The sequence below is a fragment of the Anomaloglossus baeobatrachus genome, chromosome 3, assembly GCF_048569485.1.
Source record: "Anomaloglossus baeobatrachus isolate aAnoBae1 chromosome 3, aAnoBae1.hap1, whole genome shotgun sequence".
In the NCBI taxonomy this organism is placed as follows: domain Eukaryota; kingdom Metazoa; phylum Chordata; class Amphibia; order Anura; family Aromobatidae; genus Anomaloglossus; species Anomaloglossus baeobatrachus.
In genome coordinates this window covers 559,705,060-559,721,194 of record NC_134355.1, presented here as the reverse complement: position 1 = coordinate 559,721,194, position 16,135 = coordinate 559,705,060, and the positions used below count along the sequence as shown (strand labels likewise).

The following is a 16,135-nucleotide window of genomic DNA, read 5'->3' as shown; positions in this document are numbered from 1 at the left end:
ATCTTACAGCTATAGACTGAGTACAAAATCCTCTTTACCACAAGAAACGTGTCCTGAGCTTCATCAAGTCTTTCGCAGTGGCAGACAAGAGAAGAGAACCTCTTCAGCACAGAATCCGGTTCCCAAACTTGATGGAGCGGGTTCTCTCCTACTGCAAGAAATCATATCGGGTTACAGTTACAAACAGCACACAAATGCGTCTTCACTACAGGAACTAATTCCTGAACATCATGGAGGCGGATCCTCTCCTCCTACAAGAATCTGGATCGTTTTCAGCATTTATAGTCATATTCTGGTCCTCCCCTTAGGGTCAGCGTAGTTTCACCCACACAGGTCAGACCACCATACGGAAGCATGGCTAAGACTGCTCTGCAGGGTCATTCCTCTCAACCAGTATTCACTGCCGGTTGGTTTACTGAGGCTGTCTTTGCCTGTCCAGTTCCTGCGCCAGGCATCCTTCCGGGATTCCTCATTGTGTTGTTGGACCTCGCAGTGCAGTTTGCCTATATGAGCAAGTAGCTCTGTTGATATCCCCCTACAGCTGCCGATAGTTTTTAACTTAATCGTGATAACTGCCGCATTGTGGCTCCTATTCTTCTATCTCCAAGGTGGAATCCTGTTTTGGTGGATGCTTTTGGTCATGGACTAAACAATGTGTGCTGGCATTTTCAGTAGCTCATATCCCCAGATTAATCTCTGGACAATCTTTTTTTCTAACCTGTGTAAGGCTTTCAACAGGAGAGCAGTGCCGTATCAAACGGTCTTGATCCATATTTATTTACAGTGGAGCAAGCCAGACATTGATCTGATGGCATCCATAGTATTCTACAAAGTATCTCCATTCTTTTCCTGGTCTTTCGACCCTCCAGCAGTTGTCTCCAGTGGGCTCCTTGACTACCCATTCTCCTTATTCCTTGTGTATCTGAAGTTAGTCTTCCTCCTTGTGTGGGAGGACTACCTTATAGCAAATGCCCTGTGGAAACTAATATATTTATTGTCCTAGAGCACTTCTCCTACACCAGAATTGTATTCCCCCTGGTTACCTGTTTGGCTAGTGAGCCCAAGCGCTAGTAGCTTCTGGTTTCTCCGCTCGGGTTGTTGATCATGATCAAAGCACACTGCTCTCCTTTGTCTTCTTTATAGTTATGTCGTTCCTTGTTCACTTGAAGTTTTCTTTCTGATACGATCACTTTCATGTACATAGTCCTGTCTCGTCGTCCTTCATTCCTTCCTTTACATGGATGGGGTGGTCCTTGTGTCTGATTCACTTTCCTAAGGTGATATCCACTCTTCTCCTTGGGGAAGATACTCTCTCCTAGCTTTTCTTTCCTTCTCTCCTTTTGACCAGTTTTTAAAAAATATTTGTACCTGGTCAGAGTGCATCTCTGCGTCCCTTTCCATCTAGGACAGCTTCCTTCAGTAGCTTGGTTCCCTTGTTCGTCTTTCCGGAGAGTCTTCCTTGTTATCTTCCTTCCTTAAGGCTACAATGCTGTTTGACTCGCTCTGCTATTCTGGATGCATATTGCACAGGGACAGAGTGTCACCACTCAGAGCTCTGGTTATCTCCTTCCATCACTGGGACCTCCTGGGCCGGTTGATGTCAGGTCTCTTTGGTAGCTCTAAGCTGTCTCCTGGTTCTCTGTACTTGACTTTCAAGGTTAGAGTACATTCCTTTTTTTCTTTGTCGCTCCATTGGGAGACCCAGACAATTGGGTGTATAGCTTCTGCCTCCGGAGGCCACACAAAGTATTACACTTAAAAGTGTAAAGCCCCTCCCCTTCTGCCTATACACCCCCCCCGTGCATCACGGGCTCCTCAGTTTTTATGCTTTGTGCGAAGGAGGCACACATGCACGCATAGCTCCACATTTAGTCAGCAGCAGCTGCTGACTATATCGGATGGAAGAAAAGAGGGCCCATAACAGGGCCCCCAGCATGCTCCCTTCTCACCCCACTCTGGTCGGCGGTGCTGTCAAGGTTGAGGTACCCATTGCGGGTACATAGGCAGGAGCCACATGCTGTTTTCCTTCCCCATCCCTTAAGGGCTCTGGGTGAAGTGGGATCCTAATCGGTCTCCAGGCACTGGGACCGTGCTCCCTCCGCAGCCCCTGGGGAATCTGCTGGACAGGAGCTGGGTATCGTCAGGGACAAGGCCCTGCTACTGTGAGGTACTCTGTGTCCCCTTGGGGACCGCGCATGGAGCGCTTGTGTCATACACGCTGCAGCACTGCTGGGTGTGTTAGTGCGCCGGGACTACCGCGCTGACCGCGCTTATTTGCCGGCCGCGCTTATAACTTTAGTCCCCGGCTTTTGCGGCCTAGTACCGCATATTCCCGCCCCCGGGCCTGCCAGTCAGGGGAAGGGCGGGACGCTGCACAGGACGTCAGCGCTGAGGGCTGGAGCATACTTTGTATCCTCCTCCCCCCTCACTGAGCACCGTGGGGCACCAGATTCCCGCACTTTCTAGGGCACGCCCACGGCCCCCTCCTCCTCACAGAACGCCGGCAGCCATTCCTGTCAGCACTTCTGAAGCGGAGGTGGCAGATCAGGATTCTGATCCTGAGGCCGCTCTCAACCTAGATACACCTGAAGGAGACGCCATAGTCAATGACCTTATAGCGTCCATCAATCAGGTGTTGGATCTTTCTCCCCCAGCTCCTCCAATTGAGGAGTCAGCTTCTCAGCAGGAGAAATTCCGCCTGGACTCTGCGAGCCGTACGGCGGTAGCGTCCGCCAATTCGGTGGCAGTCCGCAGGGCCATGTGGCTACGTGAATGGAAGGCAGACTCTGCTTCCAAAAAGTTCTTAACCGGTTTGCCATTTTCTGGCGACCGCCTGTTTGGTGAGTGATTGGATGAAATCATTAAACAATCCAAGGGAAAGGACTCATCCTTACCCCAGTCCAAACCAAACAGACCTCAACAACGGAAGGTACAATCGAGGTTTCGGTCCTTTCGGCCCGCGGGCAGGTCTCAATTCTCCTCGTCCAAAAGGCCTCAGAAGGGTCAGAGGGACTCCGATTCATGGCGGTCTAAGTCACGTCCTAAAAAGACCGCCGGAGGAACCGCTCCCAAAGCGGCCTCCTCATGACTTTCGGCCTCTTCACACCGCATCCTCGGTCGGTGACAGGCTCTCCCGCTTTTGCGACGCCTGGCTGCCACAGGTACAAGACCGTTGGGTGAGAGACATTCTGTCTCACGGTTACAGGATAGAGTTCAGCTCTCGTCCTCCGACTCGATTCTTCAGAACATCTCCGCCCCCCCGAGCGAGCCGATGCTCTTCTTCAGGCAGTGTGCACTCTGAAGGCAGAAGGAGTGGTGATCCCTGTTCCTCTTCAGCAACAGGGTCACGGTTTTTACTCCAACTTGTTTGTGGTGCCAAAAAAGGACGGATCTTTCCGTCCTGTTCTGGACCTAAAACTGCTCAACAAACACGTAAAAACCAGGCGGTTCCGGATGGAATCGCTCCGCTCCGTCCCAAGGAGATTTCCTAGCATCAATCGACATCAAAGATGCTTATCTCCACGTACCGATTGCACCAGAGCATCAGCGCTTCCTGCGTTTCGCCATAGGGGACGAACACCTTCAGTTCGTGGCACTGCCTTTCGGCCTGGCGACAGCCCCACGGGTTTTCACCAAGGTCATGGCAACAGTAGTAGCAGTCCTACACTCTCAGGGACACTCGGTGATCCCTTACTTAGACGATCTGCTTGTCAAGGCACCCTCTCAAGAGGCATGCCAACACAGCCTGAACATTGCTCTGGAGACTCTCCAGAGATTCGGGTGGATCATCAATTTCCCAAAGTCAAATCTGACACCGGCCCAATCACTGACATATCTTGGCATGGAGTTTCATACTCTCTCAGCGATAGTGAAGCTTCCGCTGGACAAACAGCGTTCACTACAGACAGGGGTGCAATCTCTCCTTCAAGGTCAGTCACACCCCTTGAGGCGCCTCATGCACTTCCTAGGGAAGATGGTAGCAGCAATGGAGGCAGTTCCTTTTGCGCAGTTTCATCTGCGTCCACTTCAATGGGACATTCTCCGCAAATGGGACAGGAAGTCGGCGTCCCTCGACAGGAACGTCTCCCTTTCTCAGGCAGCCAAAGCCTCCCTTCGGTGGTGGCTTCTTCCCACTTCATTGTCGAAGGGGAAATCCTTCCTACCCCCATCCTGGGCGGTGGTCACGACGGACGCGAGTCTTTCAGGGTGGGGAGCGGTCTTTCTCCACCACAGGGCTCAGGGTACCTGGACTCAGCCAGAGTCCTCCCTTCAGATCAATGTTCTGGAGATAAGGGCAGTGTATCTTGCCCTAAAGGCGTTCCAGCCGTGGCTGGAAGGCAAGCAGATCCGAATTCAGTCGGACAACTCCACCGCGGTGGCATACATCAACCACCAAGGCGGAACACGCAGTCGGCAAGCCTTCCAGGAAGTCCGGCGGATTCTGCTGTGGGTGGAAGCCACAGCCTCCACCATATCCGCAGTTCACATCCCGGGCGTAGAAAACTGGGAAGCAGACTTTATCAGTCGCCAGGGCATGGACGCAGGGGAATGGTCCCTTCACCCGGACGTGTTTCAAGAGATCTGTTGCCGCTGGGGGATGCCGGACGTCGACCTAATGGCGTCCCGGCACAACAACAAGGTCCCGGCATTCATGGCACGGTCTCAAGATCACAGAGCTCTGGCGGCAGACGCCTTAGTTCAGGATTGGTCGCAGTTTCAACTGCCTTATGTGTTTCCTCCTCTGGCACTGTTGCCCAGAGTGTTACGCAAGATCAGGTCCGACTGCCGCCGCGCCATCCTCGTCGCTCCAGACTGGCCGAGGAGGTCGTGGTACCCGGATCTGTGGCATCTCACGGTGGGCCAACCGTGGGCACTACCAGACCGACCAGACTTGCTGTCTTAAGGGCCGTTTTTCCATCTGAATTCTGCGGCCCTCAACCTGACTGTGTGGCCATTGAGTCCTGGATCCTAGCGTCTTCAGGGTTATCTCAAGAGGTCATTGCCACTATGAGACAGGCTAGGAAACCAACGTCCGCCAAGATCTACCACAGGACGTGGAGAATATTCTTATCCTGGTGCTCTGATCAGGGTTTTTCTCCCTGGCCATTTGCCTTGCCCATTTTTCTTTCCTTCCTTCAATCCGGATTGGAAAAGGGTTTGTCGCTCGGCTCCCTTAAGGGACACGTCTCAGCGCTCTATGTGTTTTTTCAGAAGCGCCTAGCCAGACTTCCACAGGTACGCACGTTCCTGCAGGGGGTTTGTCACATAGTCCCTCCTTACAAGCGTCCGTTAGAACCCTGGGATCTGAACAGGGTGCTGATGGCTCTTCAGAAACCACCTTTCGAGCCAATGAAGGATATTTCTCTTTCACGCCTTTCGCAGAAAGTGGTCTTCCTAGTAGCAGTCACATCACTTCGGAGAGTGTCTGAGCTAGCAGCACTGTCATGCAAAGCCCCTTTCCTGGTGTTTCACCAGGATAAGGTGGTTCTGCGTCCGGTTCCGGAATTTCTCCCTAAGGTGGTATCCCCTTTCATCTCAATCAGGATATCTCCTTACCCTCTTTTTGTCCTCATCCAGTTCACCAATGTGAAAAGGATTTGCACTTGTTAGATCTGGTGAGAGCACTCAGACTCTACATTTCCCGTACGGCGCCCCTGCGCCGCTCGGATGCACTCTTTGTCCTTGTCGCTGGCCAGCGTAAACGGTCACAGGCTTCCAAATCAACCCTGGCTCGGTGGATCAAGGAACCAATTCTCGAAGCTTACCGTTCTTCTGGGCTTCCGGTTCCCTCAGGGCTGAAGGCCCATTCTACCAGAGCCGTGGGTGCGTCCTGGGCTTTGCGGCACCAGGCTACGGCTCAGCAGGTGTGTCAGGCGGCTACCTGGTCGAGCCTGCACACTTTCACGAAACACTATCAGGTGCATACCTATGCTTCGGCAGATGCCAGCCTAGGTAGGCGAGTACTTCAGGCGGCGGTTGCCCACCTGTAGGAAGGGGCCGTTTTACGGCTCTATTACGAGGTATTATTTTACCCACCCAGGGACTGCTTTTGGACGTCCCAATTGTCTGGGTCTCCCAATGGAGCGACAAAGAAGAAGGGAATTTTGTTTACTTACCGTAAATTCCTTTTCTTCTAGCTCCAATTGTGAGACCCAGCACCCGCCCCTGTTCCCTTCGGGCTGTTGTTCTTTGTGTACACATGTTGTTCATGTTGAATGGTTTTCAGTTTTCCGAACTTCCTTCGGATTGAATTTACTTTAGACCAATTTATAAGTTTCCTCCTTCCTGCTTTTGCACCAAAACTGAGGAGCCCGTGATGCACGGGGGGGGTGTATAGGCAGAAGGGGAGGGGCTTTACACTTTTAAGTGTAATACTTTGTGTGGCCTCCGGAGGTAGAAGCTATACACCCAATTGTCTGGGTCTCCCAATTGGAGCTAGAAGAAAAGGAATTTACGGTAAGTAAACAAAATTCCCTTCATTCCTTCCTCTTGAAGTTTCGGGTCTGGACAGAGATGTTTTTACAAATGACAGCGGCTGGGTTCTGACCTGAACACCTACATTCTGCCTTCCTTCTCCTAAGTCCTTCTTTTCCCACCCTTGGGGACTGCCATAAAATCTTTTTTCTCTGAGCCTTCATTTTGGGACACACCATCCTCCCATCTTAAGTATTTCTGCTGGACTCGTCTATATTTTAGGTTGCTTCTCCTACTTCTTCCGCACTAACTAACCATCTTGGCTCAGGTTGTTGGGGTATCCCACCGAGGAAAAGCTAAATATTTTTGCATAATGGCAGCAACATACACACACGGCTTTCCTGTATCCCCCAATGAAGGCTCTGGGAAAAGGATTTAATGGTAAGTACCCAAAATCTTCTTCTTTTTTTTTTTTTTCTTTTTTTTTTAGGACCTCTTTAACATTTAAAAAGGGGTTAACCACTACTGGACAAGCTCTTTAAATAAAATATTTACTAGTAAGGGTGGTTTCACACATCCGGCATTTTTCCGGATCCGGCACACCCCAGTACAGTGCAATACAGTGAGATGGCATCGCGGCAAGCTCTGGTCACATGCTGTCATGTGACCGGAGCTTGCCGCGATGCCATTGTACAGTATTAACACTGTACTGGAGTTTGCCGGATCCGGCAATCCGGCAAAATGCCGGATGTGAGAATCCAACCTAAGTGGTAAGGTTAAAGTGAGTTTGCTTTGTTCTTTAAAAGGCATGAGATAATGTTAGGGCCTTTTGTATGCGTTTTATATTACACCACTGCCAGCACTTGTTATACACTAGCATAAGCTTTTTTACTGCACTATAATTTGCCAAGGCTTAGCCAACATTCGCTGGGCCTGATTCTAGATTGTCCTCTGGCTGATCAGCAATCCCAGCAATAAGAAAGACAAAGCATCATCTCCTGGACATCTCCCAGTAATATACTGATCTGTTAAGCAGCCATTATGATGCTGGGGCTGTGTCGCACCACTGATAGAATAGTGATGGACTTGTGGTTTGTATGTTCACAGTAAATACACTTCCCGTCTTTCAGATTTTGGATGAGATTGAAGAACGTGGAATAAAAATTTATCAGCTTCCAGATGCAGAATCGGATGAAGATGAAGATTTCAAGGAGCAGACAAGACTTTTAAAGGTGACTGAGTATATTCTGTATTTTAATTTATTTATACATAACTATGAGGAGCTCTGTGATTGGAACCTGGTCTGAATATACGACAACACCTGGTTGGGCGGAAGGAAAAGAGAGTATACATATAAGCCAGCATGGGATTTTAGTTGATTCTTTCTGTGAGGTAAAACATTTCCCTACTTTTTTTTTTTTTTTTTTTAACATGTTTTACCTCACAGAATACAGGATCTGTCATTCCTTGCTGTTATGATTGCTTCCTGCCCTGCAGAGGTGGTCAGACATAGTATATGCATACTCATGGCCAGAATCTGATTAGTTGGCCGTGGCCTTGCTCAATCCAAGTGTATTGAGTGAGGCCTTGCCCATTTAGTCAGATTCTGTACCCATTTTTCCAGAGCCTGGATATTTATAGACTTTAATTGAAGGTTCCCATGCACATTACAACAACACTAAGAAAAGCAGCCAACCTTACCAAAACCTTACTAATACATTACTACATTACTAATGCACTGCAGGATGCAGCAGGCCCCATGATAAAAGGTAGAGGCATCATAAGTGCAAAATGCTAAGAATAGCCTCTCACACACCATCCATGAGAGTTGTGGTTGCTTAGGGCCGTTTCACACATGCAGCATTTCGCCGGATTTACGGATCCGGCACACTCTAGTACAGTGGACTATCTTGTGACCGGAGCATGTGACCAGAGCTTGCCGCGATGCCATTGTATAGTATTAACACTGTACTGGAGTGTGCCACATCCGTCAATCCGGCGAAATGCCGGATGTGTGAAACGGCCCTTAGTATTACAAATGAACACTTAGGTAAGGCTTATAAAAGATGCCAGGCACACAGATATGTGCATCAGTTGCTCCCTTACTATTAGACCTGGCGGGCTGCCTAGCACTCTAAAAGTGCACCCCACAAGAACAAACACCCCAGTTCCCCACATCAAAACAGAGCTTAGCTGTTTCCTGAAAAAGTCAAAATGGCATGAGGTCTTACTGTGTTTTCCCGAAAACAAGACCTACCCTGAAATTAAGCCCTATCAGGATTTTTCAGCTTTTTTGGATGTACTCAAAAAATAAGCCCTAGTAGTATCCTGAAATAGGGCTTGGACAGACCTTTCAGGATATGTAACTCTTAGTTATGTTTGTGTAAGTCTTGGAAGTTTATAGTCACAGGGCAGCTAGTTAAAGGGAACCTGTCACCAGAATTTTCGCAATTAAACTAAAAGAATCCCCTTCTGCAGCTCCTGGGCTGCATTCTAGAAAGGTTCATCTTGCTACTGGCCCCTCTTTCAGACCTAAGTAACAACTTTATAAAACATTACCTTTTGCTATTTCGTCTGTTATCCCCCCTCCTGCCGCTGTTCCCCGTCCGCCAATGTTCATTTACATAGATAAGGCCGCCGCCCTCATGTTCCGCATTGCTCCTGAAGTCTCGCACATGTGCAGTGGCACTATCGCGGACTGAGCGCTGTTTTCAAATCGCGAGCGCCGGTGATGTTATTGCGCAGGCGCGAGATTATGGGCGGCGCTGTGAATGTTATCACCAGCGTCATCCAAGTACCCGCCCATAATCTCGTGCCCGCGCTTTTACCTCTTCCTCTACCGTTATGCGCGAGACTTCAGGAGCACTGCGGGACATGAGGGCGGCGGCCTCATCTATGTAAATGAACACTGGGGGACGGGAACAGCGGCAGGAGGGGGAATAACGGACGAAATACAGCCCCCCCCCGTGGCCAGCAAACCTCATTACCATAGCAAAAGGTAATATTATAAAGTTATTTAGGTCTGAAAGTGGGGCCAGTAGCAAGATGAACTTTTCTAGAATGCAGCCCAGGAGCTGCAGAGGGGGATTCTTTTAGTTTAATAGCGAAAATTGTGGTGACAGGTTCCCTTCAATGCAATGCATATCCACCTTCTTCCCCACCCCCACCACCATTTTGCTGCCCACCCCTCTGCAGCGTCAGTGATTGGACTGTTTTAATTATAAACAAATATTCACCTCCTTCCTCCGCCCATATTACCACCCACCCCTCTGTGCTACGTCAGTGATTCAGTCAGACTGCTGTATGACTGCCTAAGGCCCTGTACGCACACCACGTTTTTTGCCACGGATTTGCCACAGTTTTTGCTGCAGAAAAGGTGCGTTTTTTGTTCATAAAGTTCATGCAGTCCTTCCCCAGCAAAATCTATGAGAAATCCAAATGCTCTGCGCACACTGCTTCCCCCCCCCCTAAAGATTTTGCAGTAGAATTTCTGCAGCAAAAATAAGTAGCATGTCACTTCTTTTCCGCAGGTACCTGCGGTTTTGCCAACGTCGGAAAATCCACCGCAACAAGCTGCGGTAAAACTGCATGCGGATTTTAAGTGCGTTTTTTTGCCGCAGGTGCGGAATTCTGCCAGAGCGTGTGGATTTAACACATGTAACACAATTTCCCAGTGCGCACAGACCCTGAGGCTCATTTCACAATGCTGGAACTGGCCGGCGGTTCTCCTGACCAGAGAGTGACAGCATGTATTTCTGTGCAGCTGTCACACTCAGGTGAGGAGAGCCACCGGCCATTGTAATAATACTGACATTGGCACAGGTGGGGGGGGGAGGAGTAGTGGTGAATATTACTTTGCAATTAACACACAATCCAACCACTGACACTAGTGCAGAGGTGTGGGCGGAAATATGGGCGGGGTAAGGGGGTGAATATTCATGTGCAATTAACACACAGTCCAATCACTGATGCCAGCACAGGGGGTGGGTGGGGGAAGGGCGTGAATATTAATTGTTCATTAATGGACCACCAAATCACTATCGCCAATACAAAATAAAAAACCTCCCCTGAAAATAAGCCCTAGCGAATCTTTTGGAGCCAAAAATAATTTAAGACCCTGTCTGATTTTTGAGGGAACATGGTTAATATTTTGGCCAAAATATGCAAGCTCACAACCTACGTCAATGGCCCTTGTTGTCTTGTGATCACTTACCCTAAAATTAAAAGCAAGTAACAGCAAACGGACATTTATCCAAGAAACATCACAGCTATTTTTACCAACACCAGGTTCCAATACTAATGCACTACAAGATGTAGCAGATCTCAATGATAAAGGTGGACACCGCACAGCTCCAAAATGCTGAGGATAACCACTCACACCTACCAATCGTGGGGTGCTTGCTAAGTGTTACATATGCACACAGATAAGGCTTTTAAAAGGTGCCAGTCACACAGATACTGTGATGATTTTTTTTTTTCGATTCCTTGTTCTTTTGCTCTGATTTTTGTTTTAAGTTTTAGTATAAGGACTCAAAAGACAATGTGGACCCTGGATATGGAGTGGGAGCTTGTGTATTATCAATGGAGACCTCATACATTTTATTCATCTCTGTAGGATGCAGCCAGACCCTGTAGTTTTGGTGTGGGAAATTGGTGAATACCCTTGCTTGTCTGTCTGAAATCCGGCATGGTGCACTACACGTATCTGTGTGTCTGGCACTCATTAAAGGGGGCTTTACACGCTACGATATCGTTAATGTTTGGTCGTCGGGGTCAAGTTGTTAGTGACGCACATCCGGCGTCATTAACGATATCGCAGCGTGTGACACTGACCAGCGACCTTAAGCGACCTCAAAAATGGTGAAAATCGTTCACCATGGAGAGGTCGTCCCAAACTCAAAAATCGGTAAGGGTTGTGTATCCAGGTGGTTCATCGCTCATGCGGCAGCACACATCGCTGTGTGTGACACCGCAGGAGCGAGGAACGTGTCCTTACCTGCCGCCGGCCACAATGCGGAAGGAAGGAGGTGGGCGGGATGTTACGTCCTGCTCATCTCCGCCCCTCCGCTTTGATTGGCCGGCCACTTAGTGACGTTGCGGTGACGTCGCTGTGATGCCGAACGTCCCTCCCCTTTGAAGGAGGCATTGTTCAGCAGTCACAACGCCGACCAGGTAAGTATGTGTGACGCTGCCGTAGCGATAATGTTCGCTACAGCAGCGATCACAAACAATCGCATGCACGACGGGGGCGGGTACTTACACGCTCGCTATCGCTACAAATTGCTAGCGATACCGCTACCGTGTAAAGCCCCCTTAAGAGTTGTGACTAGGTAATGGTAAATGTGGTTGTTTGTTTCTGTGATATTTTTTGGGGGGATTGTGATGTTGATGAGAATTTGTTCTCCCCCTCCCCCCCCCATATACATTAGGCTAACATTTGTTGAACCCACTGAAAACAGGTTTGGCCAACCTTATAAATTGTGGGGGGCGGCCTACTAACTATCCATTGACATATGGTGTCAGGAGAGCTAAAGATCCAGCATGTTTGATTTCAGACTACTGGTCCTTTCTTTATCGTTCCTATGGGAGACCCAGACCATGGGTGTATAGCTTCTGCCTCCAGAGGACACACAAAGTACTACACTCAAAAGTGTAGCTCCTCCCTCTGAGCTTATACACCCCCTGGAGAACCAGATCTAGCCAGTTTATCGCTTTGTGTCAGGAGGCATACATCCACACATGCATTCTCATCTGATTTCTTTGATTTTTGGAACGAGTTTGAAGAAAAGCGGGTCCATGTCTGGACTCCCGGCATGTCCCTTCTCACCCCACTGTGTCGGCGGTGCTGTTAAGGTTGATTCCAAGGCTGGAGCCTTACATGCCGTGCTCCTTCACCATCCCTCCTGGGCTCTGGCTTGAAGTGGGAGCCAGCACGGTTCTCCATGCTTGGCAGGAGACCGGTCTCCATCCGCAGCCCTTCAGGACCCTGCTGGACGGAGCACTCATCCCCAGGGACTTGGAACCCGGCGTCTCAGCAAGCTAAGTACCTGAGACGTTTATATATTGGGGGTCCCTGCACTTTATTGTTGGGGGAGAGTGTGCTGAGTGTATTTTGTGACATTTCCGGCGAGTTCTCTGGCTGTCGCCGGAGAACCGCGCCGATGGTGCCTGCACGCCGGCCGCACCGCTCAAATTTAGGCCCCGGCTTCGCCGGAGGCCTAGTTTCGTTTTCACTGCCCTCGCATGTCATTCATGCAGAGGGACAGCGAGGCTCCGCCCTGCGGCCGTTCTGCATAGGGGAGAGACACTCCTCATTGAGTACATGTCTCCTCCCCTGTAAGTCTCTATGGCCCTCCAGATCCCGCTCTCAGAGTAAGTCCCGCCCCCTCTCTTCGCTCCGGCGACCATTTTCTCAGCGTTTTCCCTGCGATCAGCACTGGTCTGCAGCATCCCTGCTGAGGTGCTTGGGGGTCCGGGCTTCGGGATCTGGAGGGCACACAAACCGCTCCAGCGGTCTGGTAAGCCACAACCTCTGGTTGTGGACCTCTGTATATATTCTCTGGGGGTCATTCTGGCAGAGCCCTCACTCCAGCAGCATGTCACACACTAGGAGCAAGGCTCCAAAGCTGTTTGCGGTATGCACTGCATGTAAGCTCCTTCTGCCGGAACCGAGCACCTATCCACATTGTGATGCCTGCTCTCACCTGACGATGCCTCAGCTTGGAATCGCACCCCCAGGGGTTGCTCCGGCCCCTGTGGCTGACCCCCCGGCATGGGTAGAATCCTTAACCAGGTCTATCTCCCAGTCTTTTGCTGACTCCATGGGACATTTGTCCAGGACTTTGCTGAGCATGCATCAGCACCCTTCACAGGGTGCCTCTGCTGCTAGGTCTCTCTCAGGACCGGAGCTCACAGAGGATTCATCCTCTGGTCCCAGGCCCTGTCCTTCTAAAAAGAGACGCAGGGCTCCCTCTCCTTCCTCGTCCTGCGGCTCGGTCTCAGAAGCTGACTCGCATGACGAGGAGGATGCCTTTACTGGGGGCTCGGAGACTACCTCCATGTGCCCCATTGGTCTATCCGAAAGTGACTCAGATGTTAGTGATTTGATTGCGTCCATTAATTCTGTTCTGGATCTCAATCCGCCAGTATCAGAGGAACAACCCTCTCTGGCAGAAAAGCACCAGTTTACCTCGCCTAAGAGGACAAAGAGTGTGTTCTTTAACCACTCCAGTTTTCAGGCCGCTGTGACCAAGCCCAGGGCCTGCCCTGACAAACGCTTCCCAAAGCGTGGTTCTGATGACCGTTTTCCCTTTCCACCTGAGGTGGTCAAGGAGTGAGCTCATTCACCAAAGGTAGACCCCCCGGTGTCTAGAATCTCAGCCCGGACCGTTGTATCAGTGGCTGATGGCACCTCGCTTAATGATTCCACTTACCGCCAGGTTGACCTTCTGGCCAAATCTGTATATGAGGCGGCAGGGGTCTCGTTCTCCCCGACTTTTGCAGCAGTGTGGGCTCTCAAGGCCATCTCTGCTTCTCTTTAGGAGATGCATTCCCTCACTAAGGAATCTATGCCTGAGATGGTTACCTTAACTGCTCAGGCTTCAGCTTTCTCATCCTATGCCATGTCTGCCATGCTGGAGGCTTCTCACCGCACTGCGGTGGCTTCGGCTAATTCCCTCGCTATCCGCAGGATCTTGTGGCTTAGAGAGTGGAAGGCAGATGCTTCTCCAAAGAAGTACCTTGCTGGACTCCCCTTTGCTGGGTCCCGGCTGTTCGGTGAACAGCTGGATGAAATTATTAAGGAAGCTACTGGCGGGAAGAGTACTTCCATGCCACAAACCAAAACCAGGAAAACTGTCCAGGGTAGGAATCAGTCGAGGTTTCGTTCCTTTCGTTCCTCTAACTGGTCGTCCTCTAAGCCCTCGGCCTCGTCCGCTAACTCAGCTAAGGACCAAAAATCCAACTGGCGCACAAAAGCGCGTCCACAGAAGACCGCAGGAGCGGCTGCCACTAAGGCAGCCTCCTCTTGACTATCTGTCCGCGCCAGCAACGTCCTTAGTCGGTGGCAGGCTCTCCCACTTTGGCGACGCGTGGTTTCAACACGTCTCCGATCAGTGGGTGCGGGATATCATCTCCCACGGCTACAGGATAGAATTTTCTTCCAGCCCGCCAAACAGATTTTTTCTGTCAACTCCCCCCTGCTCCAAGGCCGCCGCCTTCTCTCAGGCCGTGGCATCCTTGCAGGCCAACGGAGTAATTGTACCGGTTCCCACCCGGGAACGGTTCAGAGGTTTCTACTCAAATCTCTTCTTAGTCCCCAAAAAGGACGGTTCCTTCCGGCCCATCCTGGATCTCAAGCTTCTCAACAAGCATGTTCAGGTGCGGCATTTTCGCATGGAGTCTCTGCGGTCAGTCATTACCTCAATGACCCAAGGGGATTTCCTGGCATCCATCGACATCAGAGATGCCTATCTGCATGTGCCAATTGCAGTTTCACACCAGCGTTGGCTACGTTTTGCAATCGGAGAGGAACATTTCCAATTCGTAGCTCTCCCCTTCGGGTTAGCCACGGCCCCTCGGGTATTCACCAAGGTCATGGCAGCAGTGGTTGCGGTTCTGCACCTCCAGGGGTTGGCAGTGATTCCTTACCTGGACGACCTTCTTGTCAAGGCTTCATCCAGCGCAGACTGTCAGCGGAGTGTCTCGCTCACTCTCGTCACTCTAGCCCAATTCGGGTGGCTTGTCAATCTGCCAAAATCCACTCTGACTCCGACCCAGAGGCTCACGTACTTAGGGATGCAGTTCGAGACTTTGCCGGCACTTGTGAAGTTGCCATTAGTCAAACAGCAGTCCCTCCAACTGGCGGTGCGCTCTCTGCTGAGACCCCACCGTTATTCCCTCAGGCGCCTGATGCAGGTGCTGGGTCAAATGGTGGCGTCAATGGACTCTGTTCCCTTTGCCCAGTTCCATCTGCGTCCCCTGCAGCTGGACATTCTCCGCTGTTGGGACAAGCGGCCTTCCTCCTTGCACAGGTTGGTAGCTCTGTCGCCACAGACCAGGAGTTCTCTTCAGTGGTGGCTTCGGCCCCTCTCTCTGTCGCAGGGGCGCTCCTTCCTGGCCCCGTCCTGGGTGATTCTCACCACGGATGCCAGCCTATCCGGCTGGGGAGCGGTACATCTCCACCACAGAGCACAGGGCACTTGGACTCCGTCTGAGTCAGCCCTTTCAATCAATGTGCTGGAAACCAGAGCTGTGCTTCTAGCTCTCCTAGCCTTTCACCACCTGTTGGCGGGCAGGCACATTCGAGTCCAGTCAGACAACGCGACTGCGGTTGCCTACATCAATCACCAAGGCGGGACACGCAGCTGCCTGGCAATGTTGGAAGTCCAACGCATTCTTCAATGGGCGGAGGACTCCAAGTCCACCATATCCGCAGTCCACATCCCAGGCGTAGAAAACTTGGAGGCAAATTATCTCAGCTGTCAAACCGTGGACGGTGGCGAGTGGTCCCTGCACCCGGCAGTGTTTGTCAATCTGCCGCAAATGGGGCACTCCGGACGTGGACCTAATGGCATCCCGTCACAACAACAAGGTTCCGGTTTACGTGGCTCGCTCCCACGATCCTCAGGCATTCGCCGCGGACGCTCTGGTTCAAGACTGGTCCCAGTTTTGTCTGTCCTACGTGTTTCCCCCTCTAGCTCTCTTGCCCAGAGTCCTGCGC

General features: G+C 50.9%; 1 protein-coding gene across 1 annotated transcript in view; it reads left to right on the top strand.

The window, feature by feature from the left end:
- SEPTIN2 (septin 2) overlaps positions 1 to 16,135 on the top strand; it is a 118,595-nt gene that overhangs the window by 46,034 nt on the left and 56,426 nt on the right. Inside the window, exon 8 of the mRNA XM_075340856.1 lies at positions 7,545 to 7,646. Within this exon, the coding sequence (XP_075196971.1) occupies positions 7,545 to 7,646 (102 nt within the window). The remainder of the gene's footprint in view (positions 1 to 7,544; positions 7,647 to 16,135) is intronic.